The following is a 21645-nucleotide window of genomic DNA, read 5'->3' on the forward strand; positions in this document are numbered from 1 at the left end:
GAAGAAACTAAACAGAAAGTGTCTTTCCTGGGACTTCCCTAGTGATCCAGTGCCTAAGACTCTGTGCTCCCAATGCAGGGGACTATCCCTGGTCAGGGAACTAGATCACACATGCTGTAAATAGAGTTCACACGGGACTTCCCTGACCATCCAGTGGTTAAGAATCCACCTGCCAATGCAGGGAACATGGGTTCAACCCCTGGTCCAGGAAGATTCCACATGCTGTGGAACAAGTAAGCCCGTGGGCCACAGTTCCTGAGGCCCAAGGCCCCGAGAGCCTGTGCTCTGCAACAAGAGAAGCCCTGACCAGGAGAAGCAGGTACACAGCAACCGAAAAGTAGGCCCTGCCGGCAGCAACTGGAGAAAGTCCGTGCACAGCAGTGAAGAACCAGTGCAGCCATAGAGAAATAATCAACTTTAAAAAAGAGTCTGTATGCTGAAACCAAAGATCCCACATGCCTCAAAGAGGACTGAAGATCCCATGTATATAACTAAGACTTGGAGCAGCCAAACACATACATAAGTAATAAACATTGCTTTTCAAAAAGGCATCTTTCCTAAAGCAGTAGTTGGGAGAAGACCAGGTTCTGATGAGCCTCTTGGTCAAATACTGGCCAAGATAACTAATCTGAATTATTTTAATGGTTTTCTCTGATTGCACTATGGAACCAGGTTGACCTGGTCTTGTCCAAAGTTGAAGAATGCTAAATATTTGGTGACAAGCAAGAAAATGACACTCAGAGGAGGGCAAGCAGGTAAAAGGTGCTCATTCACTGTGAAGACACCACCCATGGTTCATAAGAGCCTTGCCAATAATAAATAGAATTGTCCAAATTGCCCTCGTGGATAAGCCTGGGCAGTGAGTGGAGGGTAGTGGTGCTCATTGGATCCCTCAGCCCCCCGGGAACAGCCTCTATGTTTGGCACCAAAAGCCCCTCAATGATCCAGCTCTTCCCACAGCCCCCAGCCCCGGAAGCCATGGGAGCCCCAGGACAGGAGAGCAGCCAGTGCTGAGGGGCAGGGTCCTGTGGGCTGTGTCCCGTGGGGCTCTCAGCCCTCTAATCTGATAGCCGTGGACTGCTATCAGCTGGCCAGGGCCCGGATGTCCACTTCCCAGCCTGACATCTGGATCCAGTGGCCCAGCACCTTGCCCAGGATCAGGGTTTGCAGCCCGTGAAGCCACACCTATGGACATAGCCAGCTTGTCCCTCCTCCCTGGCCTCAACCCCGGCCTTGCACCTCTGACTCCAGCCAGCGGGTAGGACAGCCATCTGCCATGGTCACGGCTAGGGAGCTAGAGCCCATGGTCACAGGCCAGGAACGCCCAGGGCCACCTGGTGGGCCAGCCAACAGCCTCACATCTCCTGAATCGCAAGGGCTCCCCCCACCCTCCTGCCTCACGCCCTCTCTGTGTTAACTCAGTCATTCAGAATCCCATCAGTTCACAATGACAGGTTCTTCGGACTGCACTTTGCAGGTGGGGACAGAGCTCAGAACTGAAGCCACAAGGGCGGCTGGGCTGCAGCACAGCTGCTGTGACTGCGGCCGGGTCGACGTACGCCACCCAGCCATCATTCATGGTGGGGGGGAGATGGTCACTCCTGCATCCCCTGAGTGTGGTGCACAGGTGGACCCAGGTGAGGAGAGCTGAGAAAGCCCTGGAGTTCCACAAATGGGCAGTAAGCCAGGCCCAGCAGCCGGCTGGATGCCTGGCACAAGCCACAGCGTGGCCAGGAAACATCTAGACCCTCCAGGGGGCTCCTGCTACCTGCCTCCTCCCACCCTGGGCAGCGGCTCTGCCTGCAGCTAAGGAGCTGGTTCTCCTGCCCCGAGGACAGAGAGGATGCTCATAAGCCGGGCCCTTGCCTGAGGAGAGGCCTTCCAGCAACAAAAAGCCCTGCTATGTTCTGGGAGCCTCAGGTCCAAGACACTTATTCCCCGCTCACCTCTGAATTCTCTGAATTCTGTCTAAGAAAACCTCAATGCTCCACTGAGGGAGGAGGGAAGTTAAGTGAACTGTTAGCCGCTCAGTTGCGTCCGATTCTTTGTGACCCCATGGACTGTAGCCCGCCAGGCTCCTCTGTCCACAGGATTCTCCAGGCAAGAATACTCAAGTGGGTTGCCATGCCTTCCTCCAGGGAGGCTCCCAGTAAACACACAAAGCTCACTTCTTGCGAGGAATCTAGTTTTGTTTTTTTTTTTAATTGATTTGCTTAATTGCTTTATTTGCTCACCTATATTCAGGAATTCCAAGAAGGCAAAAAAAAAAAAAAAAAATATGCTGGAAGACTTACTCCAAGGACAAGAAATTCTCCTGCCGTCCTACACACAACCCTCTGAGAATCTGCAAATTTGGTTCTCTTCAGTGGGACAACACAGCCTTCGCGATCTGATATCACTGTGGTATTTTACTTATTAACACTGTGCTGGTACAGCTAAGGTTAACTGTTGTCCAGTTAGCCCAAATTCTGAGTTTTTGGAGTTCAAGCTTAAGATTTGTGCCACTGTAAACATGAGAAGAGTTTGGCAGATTATCCCACAATAAGTTTCATGATGTTAATATTATAATATGGTGTATTACTATATAATTATATTACATTTACATAATATATTATCAGTCAGTCAGTTCAGTTGCTCAGTCATGTCCATCTCTCTGCAACTCCATCACCAACTCCGGAACTTGCTCAAACTCATGTCCATTGACTCGGTGATGCCATCCAACCATCTCATCCTCTGTCATCCCTTTCTCCTCCTGCCTTCAATCTTTCCCAGCATCAGGGTCTTTTCCAATGAGTCAGTTATATATTATCATAATGTTATAATATATTATTATATAATGGTATAATATAATATTAAGTTAATATTATGAAGGAGAGCCCAAAGAGGCAGCTCACTAAAGTCTTTGGATATCAGGAAAATTTTTTCCAAATAAAATTTAATCAGATACTTACAAATGGGCCCCACTTCTAAGAGGTTGTCAAAGGAGCAGCAGGATGTGGTCCCCAGTGTAGCCACCACCTGGAGGGTAAGAAGCAAATGTCCTTTGTTCAGTCCTACATCACAGTCCCTGCTGTCACCTCCAAACACACAGCCACACCCCCAGGCCCAGCCCTGGCAACCCACAAAACTCTTGAGACCAGGGTCTGCAACTTATTTGTTCATGTTGCTAGCAACTCACACTTTGCTGGCACAGATTGGGTGCTGAAACATTCACTGCATGCAAACACCCTCCAAACACCCTCCAGATCAAAAAGCATCTGATGTTTTCAAAACCAAAGAGCCTAATTGATCTATGGTGGCGGGTGCTGTCTAAATAATGAAATTTCTCTTTCAATGTGACAAGACTGAAATTTCATTCAGTCTGTGTAGCCTTTATGCAGCCTCCAGCAATTATCTGTGCCCCGAGAATAGAGATGGAAGAATCAGAAAAATAAAGCTAGTAAACTTGAGATCCAGGCTGGAGGCCTCCCTGGTTGCATTTCACCTATAACCACCTGTGTTTAATCTGAAAACTGAATGTGTCTCAGCGTTAAAGCGGTCTGACCAGGGAGGTGTGGGGCTCTGCCCTGGGATGGCTCCGCTGACATAGTCACCTGAGCCGGAGAGAGCGATGCTTTGTTATTCAGGTCAGGGAAGGCCAACAGTGTGGGAGCCTATGGCCACTGAAGAGATAGCTTGTGATACCCACAGGGAGAGGGGATGCCGTGCCATGCAGGGCCACACAGGGAAGCACCAGTGTTGATCAGGAGGTAGAGGAAGGGATGGAGAGAGGGAAACGGGTGGGCAGGAACTCCAGGTTCCAGCAGAAAGGAACAGGTGAGGCAGGCTTAATACTGACAAGCGTGAGTCATTTCAGATTACTGCAATGGGCTGTGGGCACAAGAGCTACTCTGGTTATCTGGTCCCTGGTTCTGGGGAATCAGGGCAGGAGAACAGTGGCCTGGAGTGTGAGAGCCCCGTAGGGGATGTGGCGAGGTGTGTGGGCTCTAAGAGTGCTGGTTTGCTTAGGAAAGGGTCACTTTCCTTTCAGGTCCCCAGGAGCTGGCTAGACCTCCAGGGTCAGCAAGCTTCTTGAGACATCCAGTTACCAGCAAGACAGAAAATGAAAAGGCAAGATGGATACACAGACGTTGAAGCCAAGCACGTGGGACAAAGAGGCCAGATTGGAGGCCCAGCTCTGCATCATGTGGACACCTGCTGGGTGTTAGTTTTCTCATTTACACCACAAACACACTCGACCAGGATATGCCCAGAGCCTAAGGTCTGTGAGTTTAGACCCTTTCCTAAGCAAACCAGCACTCTCAGAGCCCACACACCTTGCCACATCCCCTACGGGGCTCTCACACTCCAGGCCGCTAGTCTCCTGGCCTGATCCCCCAGAACCAGGAACCAGACAACCAGAGCAGCTCTTGTGCCCACAGCCCATTGCAGTAATCTGAAATGACTCGTGCTTGTCAGTATTAAGCCTGCCTCGCCTGTTCCTTTCTGCTGGAACCTGGAGTTCCTGCCCACCCGTTTCCCTCTCTCCATCCCTTCCTCTACCTCCTGATCAACACTGGTGCTTCCCTGTGTGGCCCTGCATGGCACGGCATCCCCTCTCCCTGTGGGTATCACAAGCTATCTCTTCAGTGGCCATAGGCTCCCACACTGTTGGCCTTCCCTGACCTGAATAACAAAGCATCGCTCTCTCCAGCTTTGACCTTTCCCATGGCTTCTCAGTCCCTCTCCTCCCACCTCTGTGCCCACCCCTCACACCCCTCCCCACCCCAGTCCAAACACCAGCCATTCTCCAAGCCTGCTCAATCCTGACCATATGAGTCACTGAGTGGGAATCTGAGTCAGTGAGCCATTTTCCTCTGGTGTTTGCAATTCCTTCCAAAAATATAACTGAATATTAAAACACTTTGTCTAAGGGTCCTGGTTTGGTAGGTAGAACGAGACCCATAAAATGCTTTGTCTATGTCATAAAGCTTGTGTAGCTTTAAAAAAAAACCCACAGGATGATTCAACCATCTTAATATCACTTGCGAATTATTTTCTCAACTTAAGAGTCTCTTAGGAATGACACTTCTGACATCCAGGAATTCCTTTCATTTCATCTCATGTTCCTCAGTAAAATCCTAATGGAAATAAATGCCATACCATCTGTTTTTAAAATGCAACCTGAATATCCTCTTGTTAAAATTATTTTCTATTAATGTGTATATGGCAGTGAGTCTAGAATAATTTCACCAAATATTAGTACTGTTTGTCTCTTATGATGAGATTTGGTTAATATTACATCTTTTATTCTGTGATTCTTATGTTAGTATTGATATTTTCATTCTGCCGTGGAGCATTTTGTAAAATCAAGAAAACACTGCCCAGTCCTGGGAGTGGCCTCAGCTGAGAACATGTCTCAGCTTTGCAGACATTATATTCACTCATCAGGACCCTCCTGATTTGGGTGTCTTTGGGATCCCCTACTTTACTGTTAGCTTAAGTGAGACACTCAGCGCGGGGTCTGGGGACAAACAGGCAGGACCAGACCAAGAAGAGAGCGCAGGTATGCTTAGCTCTGGTTCTGCCAGTTAAAGAACCCTGCACACTGGCCATGCTGGAGGCCCTTCCAACCAAGCCCATCCCTGGGCAGCTCCCTGCACAGCATGTGGGCAGCATGGGACCCAGGGTCCCAGGAAGATGTGCCAGGCTGGTGACAGCAGGGCCCATGTATTCGTGTTTTGAGGGCTGTGAGTCAGCTTGTCCTCATTCTCAGAAGCCGCTTTAACCCCAGCACCTGCTCTGCTCCGGGCTGTGATTACTGGGCTCGGCTCAGAGATGCTAACCTGATTTCAGCTGCTCTGCAGAGACCTAATCACATTTGCAAAGGGGGAGGCGGGCTGGGCGCCCCACCTCTGAGAGCCTGGGGCTGTCCTGCTACCCTACTCTGCCCCGCTCCCTCGTCTGTCAATCTCACCACTGCCCGCTAGGCTCTGCCCTCTGCCTTGGGCCTGATCTTATCAGGTCAGGAAAGCAAACCACCAAGAGGAAGAAACCGGCGAGTTCCTGGAGGGCTTCCAGTTCAGATCTGCCCCATGTGCCCCCTACTTTCTACAGCAGATCACACTTTGAAGGGGCTGTAGCCCCTTTGTGAACCATGAAGGAGGTGGGCAGGGCTCGTGGGCTTAGGAAAGGCTCACGTGCCTTTCAGGTCTCCAGCACTGGCTAGACTTCCAGGGTCAGCAAGCTCCCTGAGACATCCAGGCATCAGGGTCTGCATCTCAGGATTGGGCACAGAGTCACACATGTGAAGGATGATAACCACCAGGCATTCATTTCAATGGGAACCAGCAAATGTGTCAAAGCTCAAGCAACACTCTTGCCTGGTCCAGGCAGCCTCTGCTTCCAGCTTCACGGGCCCTTGGCTGCCCCTTTAAGACAACGGAGAAGGAAATGGCAACCCGCTCCAGTACTCTTGCCTGGAAAATTCCATGGACTGAGGAGCCTGGTAGGCTACAGTCCATGGGGTTGCAAAGGGTTGGACACGACTGAGCGACTTCACTTTCACTTTAAGACAATGGCCGGCTGCATCTCCTCATCCCTCCAGTGATCCTCCCCATCTCTGTGCCTTTGCAGTATTGTTTTCTTCCACAAGACAGGCTCGTGATGCATGTCCTCCAGGACAGGGGGCTTATATGTTAACTCTCAGCAAAGACTTCACTGACACCCCCCTGCTGAGCTCATCATACCCTCTGCCCCTTGTCCATGTGCGTGTGTGTGCATTAGTTGCTTCAGCCGTGTCCAGCTCTTTGCGACCCCATGGACTGTAACCCTCCAGACTCCTCTGTCCATGCAGTTCTCCAGGCATGAATACTGGAGTGGGTCGCCATTCCTTTCTCCATGGGATCTTCCTGAACCAGGGATCAAACCAGGGGTCTCCTGCCTTGCAGACAGATTCCTTGCCATCTGAGCCATCAGGGAAGCACTGTCTGCATGCATAGTCCTCACCAAATGGCACAAAGATCAGTGGACATGTCTATCTGCCACGAGGAGCATTGCAAGAGGAAAGCAACCATGCCTACGCACGGATCCCCGGGGCTGGCACAGCGAGGGCTCTAAGGAAGCAGGCGTTTCATACAGGTCGAACTATGAGCTCTGATGAAACCCTCTGCTCCAAATCGCTGGACCTGTAAGGTCCCTGGTGCAGACTGTTACCTTAGTATCTCCACTCCAGCCAGTAGGATGCTTGAGGGCCCTTCTCAATCTCAGTCCCACAGGCCCAGTATGTTATGGGCGTTCATTTGTCAAACAAGTGAGTGACTTACTGAATTAGCATGGAATTGTTACTTAGTCCATCATGATAGGCTTTGAAGTGCAATGAGTGTGAGTATCTGGCCCTTGCTCCGAAGACTGTGAACTTGTCACCTTTTGCTTGAGAGCCCACCATAAGGATAGTGAAATGTAACTGATGGAGGTGTAGATAGCTCTTAAATGGTGCATATAAAATGCCCCAACAGAGGTCTTGGCCACCCTGAAGAGCACATAGATGATGCTTATTTCAAAGTCTTCATCAACACAAAGACATAGAGTAGCAGCCAAAATGAAACACTGTGCTGCCTCTGAATTTCCACCACCAGGTTATGAGGGTATTAACAAGAATGCTGCCTGCCACATCAGTAAGCAAGGCTGTGGCCACCAAGCCATCGGCCACTGCAGCTGCCCCAGACTGTGCCCCCTGAGTGGATTCAGGACGGAGAAAAGCCAGATGCTGACCCTGGATGGTTAAGGTGTGTATCAAAGGAGTGATTTCCATGAACGCAGACTCTTGCTTCTTCCCATATACAGAACAGTGCTAACTTCAAAATGAGATGTTTAAAGTAGAATTAGCATCAATTCTATACAATCTCTTCCAGAAAATAGAAGAGGAAGGAACTGCTTCTCAAGTCTTTTTATGAAGTCAGTATTACCCTAACATCAAAACAAGACTATAAAAAGTGAAAACTACAAACCAATATTACTTATTCATATAGAAGCAAAAGTCCATAAATGTTAGTAATTAGAATCTAGCAATAGGAATTACATTATGAACAAATGAGATTTACTCCAGGAATTCAAGGCTGGTTTAATATTTGAAATCCACTGTAATCCACCTTGTTAACAGACTTAATAAAACCACTCAACCACATCGATCAGCGTTGAAAAATAATTTGACAAAATTCAACACTAATTCATGATAAAAATTCTCAGAACTTCAGGAATGGAGAAAACGTTCTCAATTTGATAATGAACATCTAAAAGCCTAAAGATAACATCACACTTAATGGTTAAAAACTACATTCATTTCACTTTAACGTTGGAAACCAGATAAGAATGCCTACCTTCATCACTGCCAAACAAATAGTACTTGAAATTCTATCCAGTGCAAAAAGGCATGCAAAATAAATAAAAGGCAAACAGGTCAGAAGGGAAGAATACAGTTGTACCTGTTTGCATATGACATGGTTATCTAGACAGAAAAATCCATAAAATTCATTTTTAAAAAACCCTCCTAGAACTAACAAGTGAGTTCAGCAGCATTACAGGATACAAGGTCAACATAAAAAATTAACTGTGTTTCTGTAAGCTACAATAAACACATGGACACCTAGATTAAACATACAATGCTGTTTATAACTGTTCCAAAAAGAATTATGTAGGTATAAATCTAGCAAAGCAAGTATAGGCTTATATGATGAAAGAAATTAAAGAAGATTTAAATAAACAGAGAGACATATCATGTTTATGGCTTGACAACATAGTAAAGATTTTAATTAACATATAGGGCAAAGAGAAAGTCTCAAGGGAAATTTTCAAAATATTTTTAACTCAATGAAAATACAACTTACCAAAATGTGTGGAATGCAGTGAAAATAATGTTTAGGGGGAGCTCTATAGCATTAAATGAATATGTACACTAGAAAAGAAAGAAAATTTTCAACCCAGAATGTAAGCTTCCACCTTAGAAGACTAGAAAACAAAGAGAAAATTAAAGCCAAAGGGCCTAAAAGAAAAGAAATAATAAAAATTAGAGTAGACATCAATGAAATTAGAAACAGGAAATCAATAGTGAGAATCAACAAACCCAAATGCTGGTACTTTGAAAAGATCGATAAAATTGATAAACATCTAACTAGGTTAACTAAGAAAAAAGAGAGGACACAAGTTTCTAGTATTAGAAATGAAAGGACCATCACTACTGATTCCCTGGGTGGTAAAAGGGTAATATTTAAATAATATTATGAATAACTCTATGCCCACAAATTTGAAAACCTGAATGAAATGGATAAATTCTTTGAAAGACATAATTTTACAAAAACTCACATAAAGAAAAATCGATGCTCTCAACAGGTCTGTGCAAAACCACTGAAATCCAATGGTTGGTATTAAGAGGCGGGGCCTTTGGGGAATCGTGAGGACGAGGGCCTTGAGAATGGGATTAGTGCTTCTATAAAAGGGCCCCCACCGAGCTCCTGAGCCCCTCTTCCATATGAGGACACGCCGGAAGTCCTGAGCCCCTTCCTCCATATGCGGATACGCCGGAAGTCAGCTGTCTGCACCCAGGAGAGGACCCTGAGTAGCACCCACACTGGCACCCTGATCTCAGACTTCCCGCCTCCACAGCTGGGGGAAATAAAGTTTTGTTGTTCATCAGGCACCTGGTCTGTGGTAGCTTATTGTAGCAACCTGAACAGACTAAGATGGCCTGTATCTATCAAAAAATAAAATCAATAAATTAATAGCCCCCCAAAACAGGCAGCAACCAGCCCAGGTGGGTTCACTCGTAAAATCTACCCAACGTTTAAGAAAGGAATTAAACTAGATACAGAAAACAAATTCGTGGTTACCAGCAGGGAGAGGGAAGTGGGGGGAGAAATGGTAAGGGCAGGGGATTAAGAGGTGCAAACTACTATGGATAAACCAGACAAGCAAGTATTGGGACACACAAGGAAATATAGCATTATATGATAATAAGTGTCAATGGTGCATAACCTGTAAAAATGCTGAACCGCTATGCTGTATACCTGAAACTAGCAAAATATTGTAAACCAGCTATATTTCAGTTTAAAAAAGAGACAAATAAAACTAATTCTCTATTATCTCGTCCAGAAAACGGAGGAAAACAGAATGTTTCCTAACTCATTCTGTGAGGCCAGTCTCACCCAAGTTCCAAAATCAGACAAAACATTAAAAGAAAGAACCACAGACAAATATCTCTTATGGATAGATGTGAAACTTCTCAACAAAACACAAGCAAATTGTATTCAATAATATATACAAAATAACAACCAAGTGGGACTATAGATGCAAGACTGACTCAGCACTGAAAATCAATTAATATAATCTACCATGTCAAAAGGCTAAAGAAGAAAAAAATCACATGATCATATCAATAGATAAACAAAAACTATTTGACAAAATCCAGCAAAATTTTAAAAATCCTAGCCAATAGGATAGAGCAGATGTTTTGATAGATGTTCTACCTCAACTTGATAAAGAACATCTATTAAAAACCTGACATCAGAGTTAATAGTGTGAAACTAGAGGTTTTCCTGATAAGAACAGAAACGAGGCAAGGATATTTGCTTTCACCATGCCAACAAAAAAGGGTCTAAAGATACGCAGATTGAGAGGGGAAGATGACACAATTATCTACATAGAAATACACCTCCCAAATCAAAATCAAACCGAAAATCTCCTGAAACTAGTAAGCAATTACAACAATACAGAGAATAAAGGATAATATACAAAAGTCAGTTTCTTTCTCATATTCCAGCAATGAAAAATTTGAGTTTGAAATTAAGAACACAATACTATGTACACTAACACCAAACTAGAGAGGCAAAGCGAGAGAGGGAGGGAGAAATACTTAGATAAAAATCTAACAAAATATGTATAAGATCTATATGGTGGTGGTTTACTTGGGAAGTCGTGCCTAGCTCTTGCAAACCCATGGACTGTAGCCTGCCAGGCTCCTCTGTCCGTGGGATTCTCCAGGCAAGAATACTGGAGTGGGTTGCCATTTCCTTCTCCAGGAGATCTTCCTGATCCAAGAATTGAACCTGGGTCTCCTGCATTGATTCTTTACCAACTGAGCTACAAGGGAAGCCTCAAAATATATATGAGGAAAACTATAAAACTCTGATGAAAGAGTTTATCAAAATAAATGGAAAAATATTCTATGTACATGGGTAGGAAGACTCAACATTGTCAAGATGTCAGTACTTCCTAATTTGATCTATAAATTCAATGCAATCTCATTCAAATTCTAGCCAATTATGTTATGGCTATTGACAAACCACGTCCAAAATTTATAGAGAGAAGCAAAAGAATGCAGAATACACAACACAATATTGAAGGAGAAAAAAAAGTCAGAGGATTGACACTACCCAACTTCAAGCCTTAGCAAAAGCTACAGTAATCAGGACAGTGTTGTATTGGGGAAGGATACACAGACAGATCAATGGATCAAAACAGAGAACCCAAAAATAGACATACACAAATATGGTCACCTGATCTGTGACGAAGGAGCAAAGGCAGTTTAATGGGAAAAGAAGAGTCTTTTCAACAAATGGTGCTGGAACAGACATTCACATGCAAGAAATGGATTTGGATACAGACTCACACCATCTACAAAAAACAGTTCAAAATGAACCATAGATATAAAGGTAAAACGCAAAACTATAAAACTCCTAGAAGCTAACACAGGAGAAAATCTGAAACATATTGGGTTTGCGGATGAGTTTTTAGGTGTTACTGACATAGTCCATGAAAAAAATTGATGAGATGAACTTAAAAACTTCTTTGTGGTAGATACTTTCTAAGAATGAAACAACATGTCCCCAACTTGGAGAAAACATTGGCAAAGCATACCTCTTGATAAAGGGACTGGTTTCCAACAATAGTCCAAAATATAGAAAGAAATCTTCAGACTCAACAACCTGACACTTGTTGATGTTTCTACAATTATTTGTTTATGCTCCTTATTCCCTTGGAAAATCCTTGAATCAAGATCAAATTATGTATAAAATCATGCCCTCCGTCCCTCCCCCAGACTACATGTTAGTTATTCAACAAATGGTGGTAAATTTGAATTGATCAAAACAATTTTTGGATAAAAAAGCTCATCTCAAAGAGTAACTCTTAAAAAGTAATGGAAGTTATAAACATGTGGCACCTAGAGTCTGTTGAATCTAGCTTGCTCTACAACTCGGAAGTACCCAGATTTGGATGGGTGCCTAGGAGCATGGAATCCTGGGTGCACAGCAGAATCTGGAAGCTGCTGGGAAGCGACTCCAATATCTACCATTGTCCCCAGAGAGGCTGGAGCAGGGCCTGGGCATCGGCATTCTTCTTAGCTCCCCAGGTGACTCCAAAGTGTAGCCAGATGACCCCACGGGGCCAGTGCCACAATCCCACCCGACATCCCAGTGCAGCCGGGAGACGAAGTCGTGGCACACCAGGCAGGGCGGCTCCCAGGCTCCGGTTGTAACAGCAACTGCTAAAGGCCCAGCCATGTACAGCAAAACTAGCTGATGTTTGGTTAGTTAGATGTTTTAATGATATCCTATTTAATTGTATTTTAAATTAATCACCACTGGCTTGCAACACCTCTCTCATAAGCGATGCATCTTAGTATCTTCTGAGGACACGCCTCTAGGTGGAAAGCGCACTTTATTTTTAACTCAGCTAACTCCGATGTCCGTCACTCATCTACCATGTCAAGGGTGTGCCCTATGGTGTCATTTTTAACAGGAAGCAGAAGCAAGACTTTTTGGTTTAGCAGTATCCCCTGGGCTGGGTACTCTGTATTTCTGAGATTCACGCAAGCGGAAGGGAAAATCATTGGCGTTTTGCTCCAGCCGCCCTGAAGGAGAGGAGCGCTGACCTGAGTATGCCTGGCCCGTGACCACCGCGGCAGCCAGGAAATGATTGTGTCACCACAGGCCCGACCCACTGCCCCAGCAGGGCCCAGACACTCCTGTGGGGCCCGGGGAACTTACGAAGAAAGGAATCAGGCCGGCTGCCTTGTCTCTCTCCAGGGCCTCCTGCAGCGCGGAAGCTCGCATGGCAAACTTGCCATCGGAAGGGATGGCTTTTAATCTCACTCCGCCAATTAAGCCGGCTTTTTCCACGGAGGAGTGTGCCTGCAAGAGAGCGCCAGGTTAGACTCTGCAGCAGCTTCTGCATGCCTCCTGAGCATCAGGAGGCAGAGCCTCGATCCCCCCCCAACTCCCTGCACCTCCAGGCCAGGAGCTGTTTCAGGTCCTGAGGACTCTACTTCCAAGTTTCATGATTCCAACTCAGATGGCAGAGTGCTGGGCTGTGCTCGCAGGCGAGCGTGGGGTCGTGCTCAGTTGTGTTTGACTCTTTGCGACCCCATGGACTGTACCCCGCCAGCCTCCTCTGTCCATGGGATTTCCCAGGCGAGAGTACTGGAGTGGGTTGCCATTTCCTCTTCCAGAGGATCTTGCCAACCCAGGAATTGAAGCCCCATCTCTTGGGTCTCCTGCATTGCAAGCCATCAGGGCAGTCGTATACGGAGCTGTATTGAGGGCTTTTCCGTCCACTGGTTTGAATTCGACAGAAGCAGTGGATGCTCATTTGGAAGCACAGCTGGGAAAATGACACCTGGTAACATCACCTGATGATGATATTACTTTATAAGTGTTCTTAGTAAGCTCCTAGTCCCACTCTTATCATCTGAGGCTCTAAAATTGCACGCAAAATATATGACGATGCTCAAAAGTAGCTCTCCTTGTGGTTTGTGTGTCCTCTTTGCCCTCAGATGAGGAGCAAGGTGATAGAGTTATGTATTTACAACCAGCACCTTGACCCCATGCTCCTGGGGGCTAATGCTCACCTGAAATGTAGATTCCACTCAGGAGGAGCTGATGGGAGGTGACTCTCCCAGAGGGCACATCCTTGCTCATTCCTTCCCTGTGTATGTGGCTTCCCTAACTCCTACAATCTTCCCCAAAGAGCATCCCTCAATAAATGGTGAACCCCTAAAGCCCCACATCAGACCCTGCTCCTTGGAAACCTGAACCCAAAGCCACAGAATTGAGCCCTAGAGCCCATGGCTGTCCACTCGATGTAATGAACCCACCTGACTCCTGTCATCTAGGATAGTACTAGCCACACAGCATCCTTGTGAGAATCTAGAGACCACCACGGATCACTTCTCTTGGGTGAAATTCCCTCGTGAAAACCCTGCTGGGAAAGGCTACCACCTAACATTCATAGTAACTTATCTCAACATAGATACATAGAGACCTACACATGCATTTTTAAAAGTTTTCTCATGTCTGTCTGGGAAACAAGGGAGAAATAAATAGAAGTGAATAATTTTCTTCCTCTGTGGGCAGCTCTAGTGCCAGGAGTTAGAGTACACACAGAGACAATCCTCCCAACAATGCATCAAAGTATGCATATTATATTTGATTTCAGGCTACATATGTTTATTCCCTAGAACAAAGCTGTCACAGTTGAAGTGCCTGGCTTAACAAATTCATTAAAAATATTACATCAGTGATACAGAGAACAAACTTTCGGACATCAAGGGGGGAAAGGGGGGTAGGATAAAGTGGAAGATTGGGACTGAAGTATACGCATGACTACGTATAAAATAGATGACTGATGAGAACATACTGCACAGCGCAGGGGAAGAGAAAGTACAGTCTATTTATAGACTAAGGGTGCACTAAGTCACCCTTAAACACGCTCCAAAGTACAGTCTGAGCAGGCAAAAACTGTTTGATCCCACTTGCATGAGGTACCTAGAAGTCAATTTCATAGAGTCAGCAAGTATGTAGATGCCAGGGGCTCCCCCTCCTCCAGGGGTATGGAGGGAAGGTGTAATGGGGACTTAGTGTTTAATGGGTCAGAGTTGCAGTTTAGGAAGGCGAAAAATCTGGGAGACGGACGACAGCGAGAGTTGCACGACAGTGTGAATGTCCTTAGTGCCACTGAACTGTATAGCGTGTGTTAGTCGCTCGTCGAGTCCAACTCTTTGTGACCTTATGGGCTGTAGCCCACCAGGCTCCGCTGTCCATGGAATTCTCCAGGCAAGAGCACTGGAATGGGTAGCCATTCCCTCCTCCAGGGATCTTCCTGACCCAGGAACAGAACCTGGATGTCCCACATCACATGCAGATTCTTTACCATCTGAGCCACTAGGGAAGCCTGAACTGCACAGTTAAATATGGTTAAAATAGCACGTTTTATGTTATGTGACTTTTGCCACAATAAAAAGATTTTAAAAGTACTATGTGGGCAAAGCTAAATCAGCTATTCCTTGTGGAACCAAAACCTCTGGTGGTACCATTTTTTGGGTGCCCTCTTGACTCCCGGTTCACTCGAGGAGCTGCTGCTCAAGGCTCTTTCCTTCTGTTCTCTCTCACACAATTGCGCTTTGCTTTGGCTTTTAACCTTTTTCAAGAAGGCTGATCATGGGAACTGATCATGGCCTAGATATCCCCACTTGCAGAGATCTCTAAACCTTACAGAACACTGCGTCATCCCTCATCTTGGGTCAACAGCTAACTGGCAGAGCGGCAGCACCAGGTGGCAGGCCCTTTTGACCCTGTCTGGTGGTTTAAAAAAGGCTTTGAGAACTGACGTGATTGGCCTGAGATCACAGAATTTAAAATAGCAGGGCTGGGACGTGAGCCCAGGTCTTTGAGCCCTTAGCCCCACATGGGGCTCCACTACGCCGTGCTGAAGGCAGCCAGATGGCCTCAACATGAGCTGGGACAGGTGGGGTCGGGGTGATTTCACGGCACGATTATTCTCTTTCCAACCTAATCTGCTAAGTTCCCACTGGCAGCCTATATCTTTTCTTTAGCAGAGGTCCCTGGCTTAGTGACACCTGGGGGACTGTTCTTGGATTGGAAAGGATACTGCAAGCCCTATAGTTTTTTCTTTTTTAATTTTTGGACACACCCTGAGGCATATGGAACCTTAGTTCCCCGACCAGGGACAGAACCCACAGCCCCTGCAATGGGAGACAGAGTCTTAACCACTGGACCACCAGGAAGTCATCAGTGTGGTTTTGACTTGACACCACACAAACCATTCCACCCCAGGAGGCTCAAGGGGGCTCTGGGCACCGCACTCACCTGGTCAGACGCGTAGGCCACCAACTTCTCCATGATGGCAGCCTGCGTCAGCTCTGGGGAGGCAGCCTGCAGGCGTCGGGTCACTTTGGTCCGAGCGGCCAGCAGGGCCACCAGGGTAGCTTCACTGGCAGTTCCCTAAGTCAAAGAAAAGGTCAACAGGACCTTCTAACTGCAACCAGGGAATCATCTCTAAATGTGAGAGATGTGATGTGGGATCTTCCTATTTTCTTAGAAGACACATCTGAAATTGTCAAGTCCATTCTCCCATGCGTGGGGAAAAGGCTGTACACCCGTGACTGACACTGCAGCTCTTATTATCAATTCAGCATTGCTTTGCCTGCTTCATAAAATACCCACCAGCACTTACTGGCACTTACTAGGCATCACTGCTTCCAGACTTGGCAGACACATTCCCATGGACACTTTCTAGTCTGGACAGGAGGTGCTGGTCCATTTCCCCCAGAGGAGGAAATGGGACCCAGGGCACAGCTCCCGGCACAGCTGCACACACACCGCAACTTGGACAGACACATTTGTCTGTTTTCACAAAGGGGCTGCCTCTTCTTTAAGACCCAGAAATTGCCCTGGAGGGTGTTCCCCAGTCACTAATGTTACAGACTGAATCCCTCTCCCCCAGGTTTCATATGTTGGAGCCCTAACTCCCAATTTCTCAGGACGTGACCACATATGGAGACTAAATCTTTGAAGGGATCACAAAGTCAAAATGAGCCTTTTAGAGGGGCCCATGGTCCAGCCTGGCTGGTGTCCTCATAGGACGAGGAGCTGAGCACATGTGCCTGCGTGCATGCATGCGCACGTGTGGGCACGCACATACACACACACACACACACACACACACACACCCCCGCAGAGGTGAGGCCACATGAGCACACAGGGAGGAGATGGTTGCGTGCAAGCTACAGGCAGAGGCCTCGGGGATGTCAGCCACGCCACCACCGTGATCTCAGACGTCTTGGCTCCGGACGATGAGACAACCCCGTCTGCTGCCTGGGTCATCTGGTCTCTGCCTCTTCCTTGTGGCAGCCTTATCAAGCTAACACAATGACTGTCAACAACTTATTTTGGAAAAGGAATCAAGGATGCAAAATTCACTCCTCTGAGGGTGGGCGGCGGTGAAAGAGAATATAAATTCAGCACCCACTCCATCAGCCCATCTATGTTGCAAACTAAGCTCATTTTTAATTGTATCATCTTCTATTGGGAAACCTATGTTCAGAGAGTTTAGGTAACTTGCCCCAAATCAACAGTAAATGAGCAGTATGGTTAGAAGCAAACCCACATCTGTCTGCAGGGACCACTCCACTTGTGATCACGGAATCTTGTGTAAACCCTGAAAGAGACCATGAGCTGAACAGTATTACCGTTAGAAAGAAAAAGTGTAAAAGGTAAAAATTTTGTTGACTGTGAGAAAGAAATTCATAAAATAAAAACACTCATAGTTCTGTAGAACTGTGTAGCTCTAATGCATAAATTCTTACATACACATCTGTAATCTTAATTCCAAGAAAACACACTGGTCATAGCAAACACCCTCTTCCCACAACACAAGAGATTACCCTACACATGGACATCACCAGATGGTCAGTACCAAAATCTGATTATATTCTTTCCAGCCAAAGAAGGAGAAGCTCTATACAGTCAGCAAAAACAAGATCGAGAGCTGACTGCGGCTCAGATCATGAACTCCTTATTGCCAAATTCAGACTTAAATTGAAGAAAGAAGGGAAATCCACTGCCTCCTTCATACACACTGACATGGGAAGCTCACTGAAAGGCGTGGGCCCAGGGGTGCATGTCCTTGTCTTCCCCTGACACTCCTGTGAGAGCGCAGCTCGCCCTCAACATCACCCTCTGTCGGAGGCCTTGGAATTCCCACTACCCCCCAGCGTCCATGCTTCTCTGAACCATATTCTAAGGAAAGGCTTGAATCACCACAGCAGTTCACAGTGGGTTTTCCTTTAGGCGCTGTCCATGCCTTGAAAGAAAACTCCCCTTCTTCAGGCAACAAAAAGCGATTTTTCAAAAATATGCCTGATGAAAAACCTGTCAGCCAAGCATCCATAAGTGCAATGGCTCGAGGAGGCATGGCTTCATTGTAGGAAATCTGTTTCTTTTACTTTAACCTTTGCTTCCCATTGCTTTTTTCACTAAAAGGATACTGTTTATACACAAGGACCTGCCCCAGGGAACCCTGCCCTCCTGCTTGAATATTAAACCAAAGTACCTTTGTTCAGGACGCTGTCCACCTGTGGATGGGAGTGCTCAGTCGCTCACTTGTGTCCAACTGTTTGTGACCCCATGGACTGTAGCCCACCAGGCTCCTCTGTCCATGGAATTTTTCAGGCAAGAATACTGGAGTGGGTTGCCATTTCCTTCTCCAGGGGAATCTTCCCAACCCAGGGATCAAAGCACTGACTCCTGCATCTCCTGTATTGGCAGGCAGATTCTTTTACCACTGAACCACCTGGGAAGGAAGGAAGAAAGTAACACATCCTCTGCCCGAGGCATCATCCTCTGCCCGAGGCGTGCCATTCTAGGAGGTAATTGCAAGATTGTTTTGTTTTGTTTTACTTTGCTTCCTCAACTCCTCTCCCTTTCTGTTCTATAAAAGAACTTGGCATCCAGACCCCCAACAAGAAGGCTGAGACATTACTCTTCTATCTTCTTGGCCAGCCAGCTTTCCCAATAAAGATACATTCCTTGCCTCAACAGCACGTCTCTCAGTTAATTGGCCTGTAGTGCAGCGAGCAGAGTAGGCTTGGACTGGGTAACAGCTTGGTGACAGGGGCAGCAGGACAAGTGGGTCTCTGGCCTCCGCTGGAAGCAGGTTTGGGCTAAGGAAGGGACGGGGCGCCTGCTCTTGCACAGAGAGCAGTAAGGATACCTCTGTTTTCTTGCTGCAGACAAAGGTTGCCATGGTGAGGCTGCGGCAAGGCAGAAAGAACCGCGGTGAACATTGCCACTGGCTGCTGATGCTGGAGCAGGAACATCCTTTCATTTTCTTGGTTTTCAAGTGTCACCCCACACACAGCACGAAACCGGCTTTTCTTCCACAAGAGCTTTCAGAGCCAATTAAGAGACTATTTCCATGGCCCTGTTTGTCCAGCTCAAAGGACGGGTTGCCATTTGACGCAGACACCCATCACAGGGCTGATGCCTGGCAGCTGTGATTATGGCTCTGAGGGGCCAGCATCCCCCACATCCGAGGGCCCCCCGGCTGTCACCAGGCTCAGGCACTCCAAGCCCTTGCAAATTAGAGACAATCAGCCTTGTCAGAGGGAAGGGTGGGCTTCCTGCCTCACACACAGACACGATCGACTGCTTTCCTTGACCAAACTGGGTGGACAGGGCTCCAAGAGGGGTTGTATTGAGTCTTGGGCCGAGGGGTGTCAGAATTAGTCCCAAACAAATGCCTGGGCTTCTGCTGTTTCTAGAAAATGGTAGTGTCTTTAAAGGAAAAGGTAATTTAAAGATGAAGCCCATGGCAGCATGCCCATCTCTGGACACTCACACCGCGGCCAAGTGCCCGGGACAGGCTGGTGGGACACCCTGGTCTCCAGCTCACCTGTGTACCAGCTTCACCTCCAACTAGCTCAAGCCCTGGGGCCCCAGGCACTATGCTTCTGAGCCTTGGGTTGTTGATAACCCAATCCTCATAAATATTTGGAGGTTGAGAAATGAACACCGAAAACAGAAGAAATAAAGCTAAAACCCAGCCTAACTCAGAGTGGGTGTTCAACACAAAGTTGGTATTATTGTGATATACACGCCTTGGATAATGAGGTATCTGTAAGATTTTTGAGTAGTATCAAATGAGAGAAATCAGCTCGGGCTGCTGAAAATAATCAAACATGAAACTGTTTCTGTCATGATCTCCAGTGACCCAGAAAAACTCTTTTTAAACATTTTTGTTTGTTTCTGATTTTTGGTGGAGCTGGAGCATTTGTGCTGAATATGGACTCAACCAGATGAGACTCAGCAGAAAGCTGAGGATCCTCTTAGGAGATTGTTGACCTTCATCCTAAAGAGTATCCTTTGAAATATGACTCACGAGTGAAAGATGTGATACTATACATATTTATATATATATTCTATTTATATAAATTGTGACACCAGAGAAAGTCATGCAAATGGAAGGAGATCATGCATGTTAAACATACCATACTTAATTAAAAAAATAAAAGAGAAAATCATGCAATAATAATATTCTCAAAGACTAAACAATAGGAGGACTTCCCTGGTGGGCCAGGGGTTAAGAATTCACCTGCCAGTGCAGGGGACACGGGTTCAGTGCTAGTCTGGAAAGACTCCACATGCAGGACACTTGAGCCTATTTGCTACCACTACTGAGCCTGCTCCCTAGAGCCCGGGCTCTGCAACAAGAGAAGCCACCGCAGTGAGAAGCCTTCACACAGCAACTAGAGAGGAGCCCCTGCTCACCGCAGCCCGTGGGCAACAGCGCAGATCAGGCACGGCCAAAACTGTTTACAGATAAAATAGATAAACAGTGGGAAAAGCCCACACAAAACAGTAAGTAAAACACCACACAGGAAATGTACATGATGTATTATCCCAATTTTGTTTCTATTATGTACATATGTATGTATACCCACACTCACAGCTATTGAAATAACACTGGGAGGAAGCTGCCGCAGAGTGTTTCTGCATCTCTTCTATTTATCTAACGGATGTCCAGGTTTTGTTAGTGGAAAGGAGATGATGCTTTTAAGTTGAATAGCAGACAGAATGATCTCTTTTCGCTTTCAAGGCAAACCATTCAGTATCACAGTAATCCAAGTCTATGCCCCAACCAGTAATGCTGAAGAAGATGAAGTTGAACGGTTCTATGAAGACCTACAAGACCTTTTAGAACTAACACCCAAAAAAGATGTCCTTTTCATTATAGGGGACTGGAATGCAAAAGTAGGAAGTCAAGAAACACCTGGAGTAACAGGCAAATTTGGCCTTGGAATATGGAATGAAGCAGGGCAAAGACTAACAGAGTTTTGCCAAGAAAATGCACTGGTCATAGCAAACACCCTATTCGAACAACACAAGAGAAGACTCTATACATGGATATCACCAGATGGTCAACACCAAAATCAGATTGATTATATTCTTTGCAGCCAAAGATGGACAAGCTCTATACAGTCAATAAAAACAAAACCAGGAGCTGACTGTGGCTCAGATCATGAACTCCTTATTACCAAATTCAGACTTAAATTGAAGAAAGTAGGGAAAACCACTAGACCATTCAGGTATGACCTAAATCAAATCCCTTATGATTATCCAGGGAAGTGAGAAATAGATTTAAGGGCCTAGATCTGATAGATAGAGTGCCTGATGAACTATGGAATGAGGTTCGTGACATTGTACAGGAGACAGGGATCAAGACCATTCCCATGGAAAAGAAATGCAAAAAAACAAAATGGCTGTCTGGGGAGGCCTTACAAATAGCTGTGAAAAGAAGAGAAGCAGAAAGCAAAGG

The 21645-nt window shown here is 46.3% G+C and overlaps 1 protein-coding gene across 2 annotated transcripts in view; it reads right to left on the reverse strand.

Moving 5' to 3' along the window:
- The window catches only part of DDC (dopa decarboxylase (aromatic L-amino acid decarboxylase)), a 104433-nt gene that overhangs the window by 48086 nt on the left and 34702 nt on the right, over positions 1–21645 (reverse strand). For both annotated transcript variants that reach the window (XM_010831047.1, XM_010831048.1), the window contains exons 5-7: positions 16137–16271; positions 13020–13163; positions 2952–3018 (exon numbers count right to left, since the gene is read on the reverse strand). In XM_010831047.1, the coding sequence (XP_010829349.1) occupies positions 2952–3018; positions 13020–13163; positions 16137–16271 (346 nt within the window). The remainder of the gene's footprint in view (positions 1–2951; positions 3019–13019; positions 13164–16136; positions 16272–21645) is intronic.

The sequence above is a fragment of the Bison bison genome, unplaced genomic scaffold, assembly GCF_000754665.1.
Source record: "Bison bison bison isolate TAMUID 2011002044 unplaced genomic scaffold, Bison_UMD1.0 scf7180017864522, whole genome shotgun sequence".
NCBI classification, from domain to species: domain Eukaryota; kingdom Metazoa; phylum Chordata; class Mammalia; order Artiodactyla; family Bovidae; genus Bison; species Bison bison.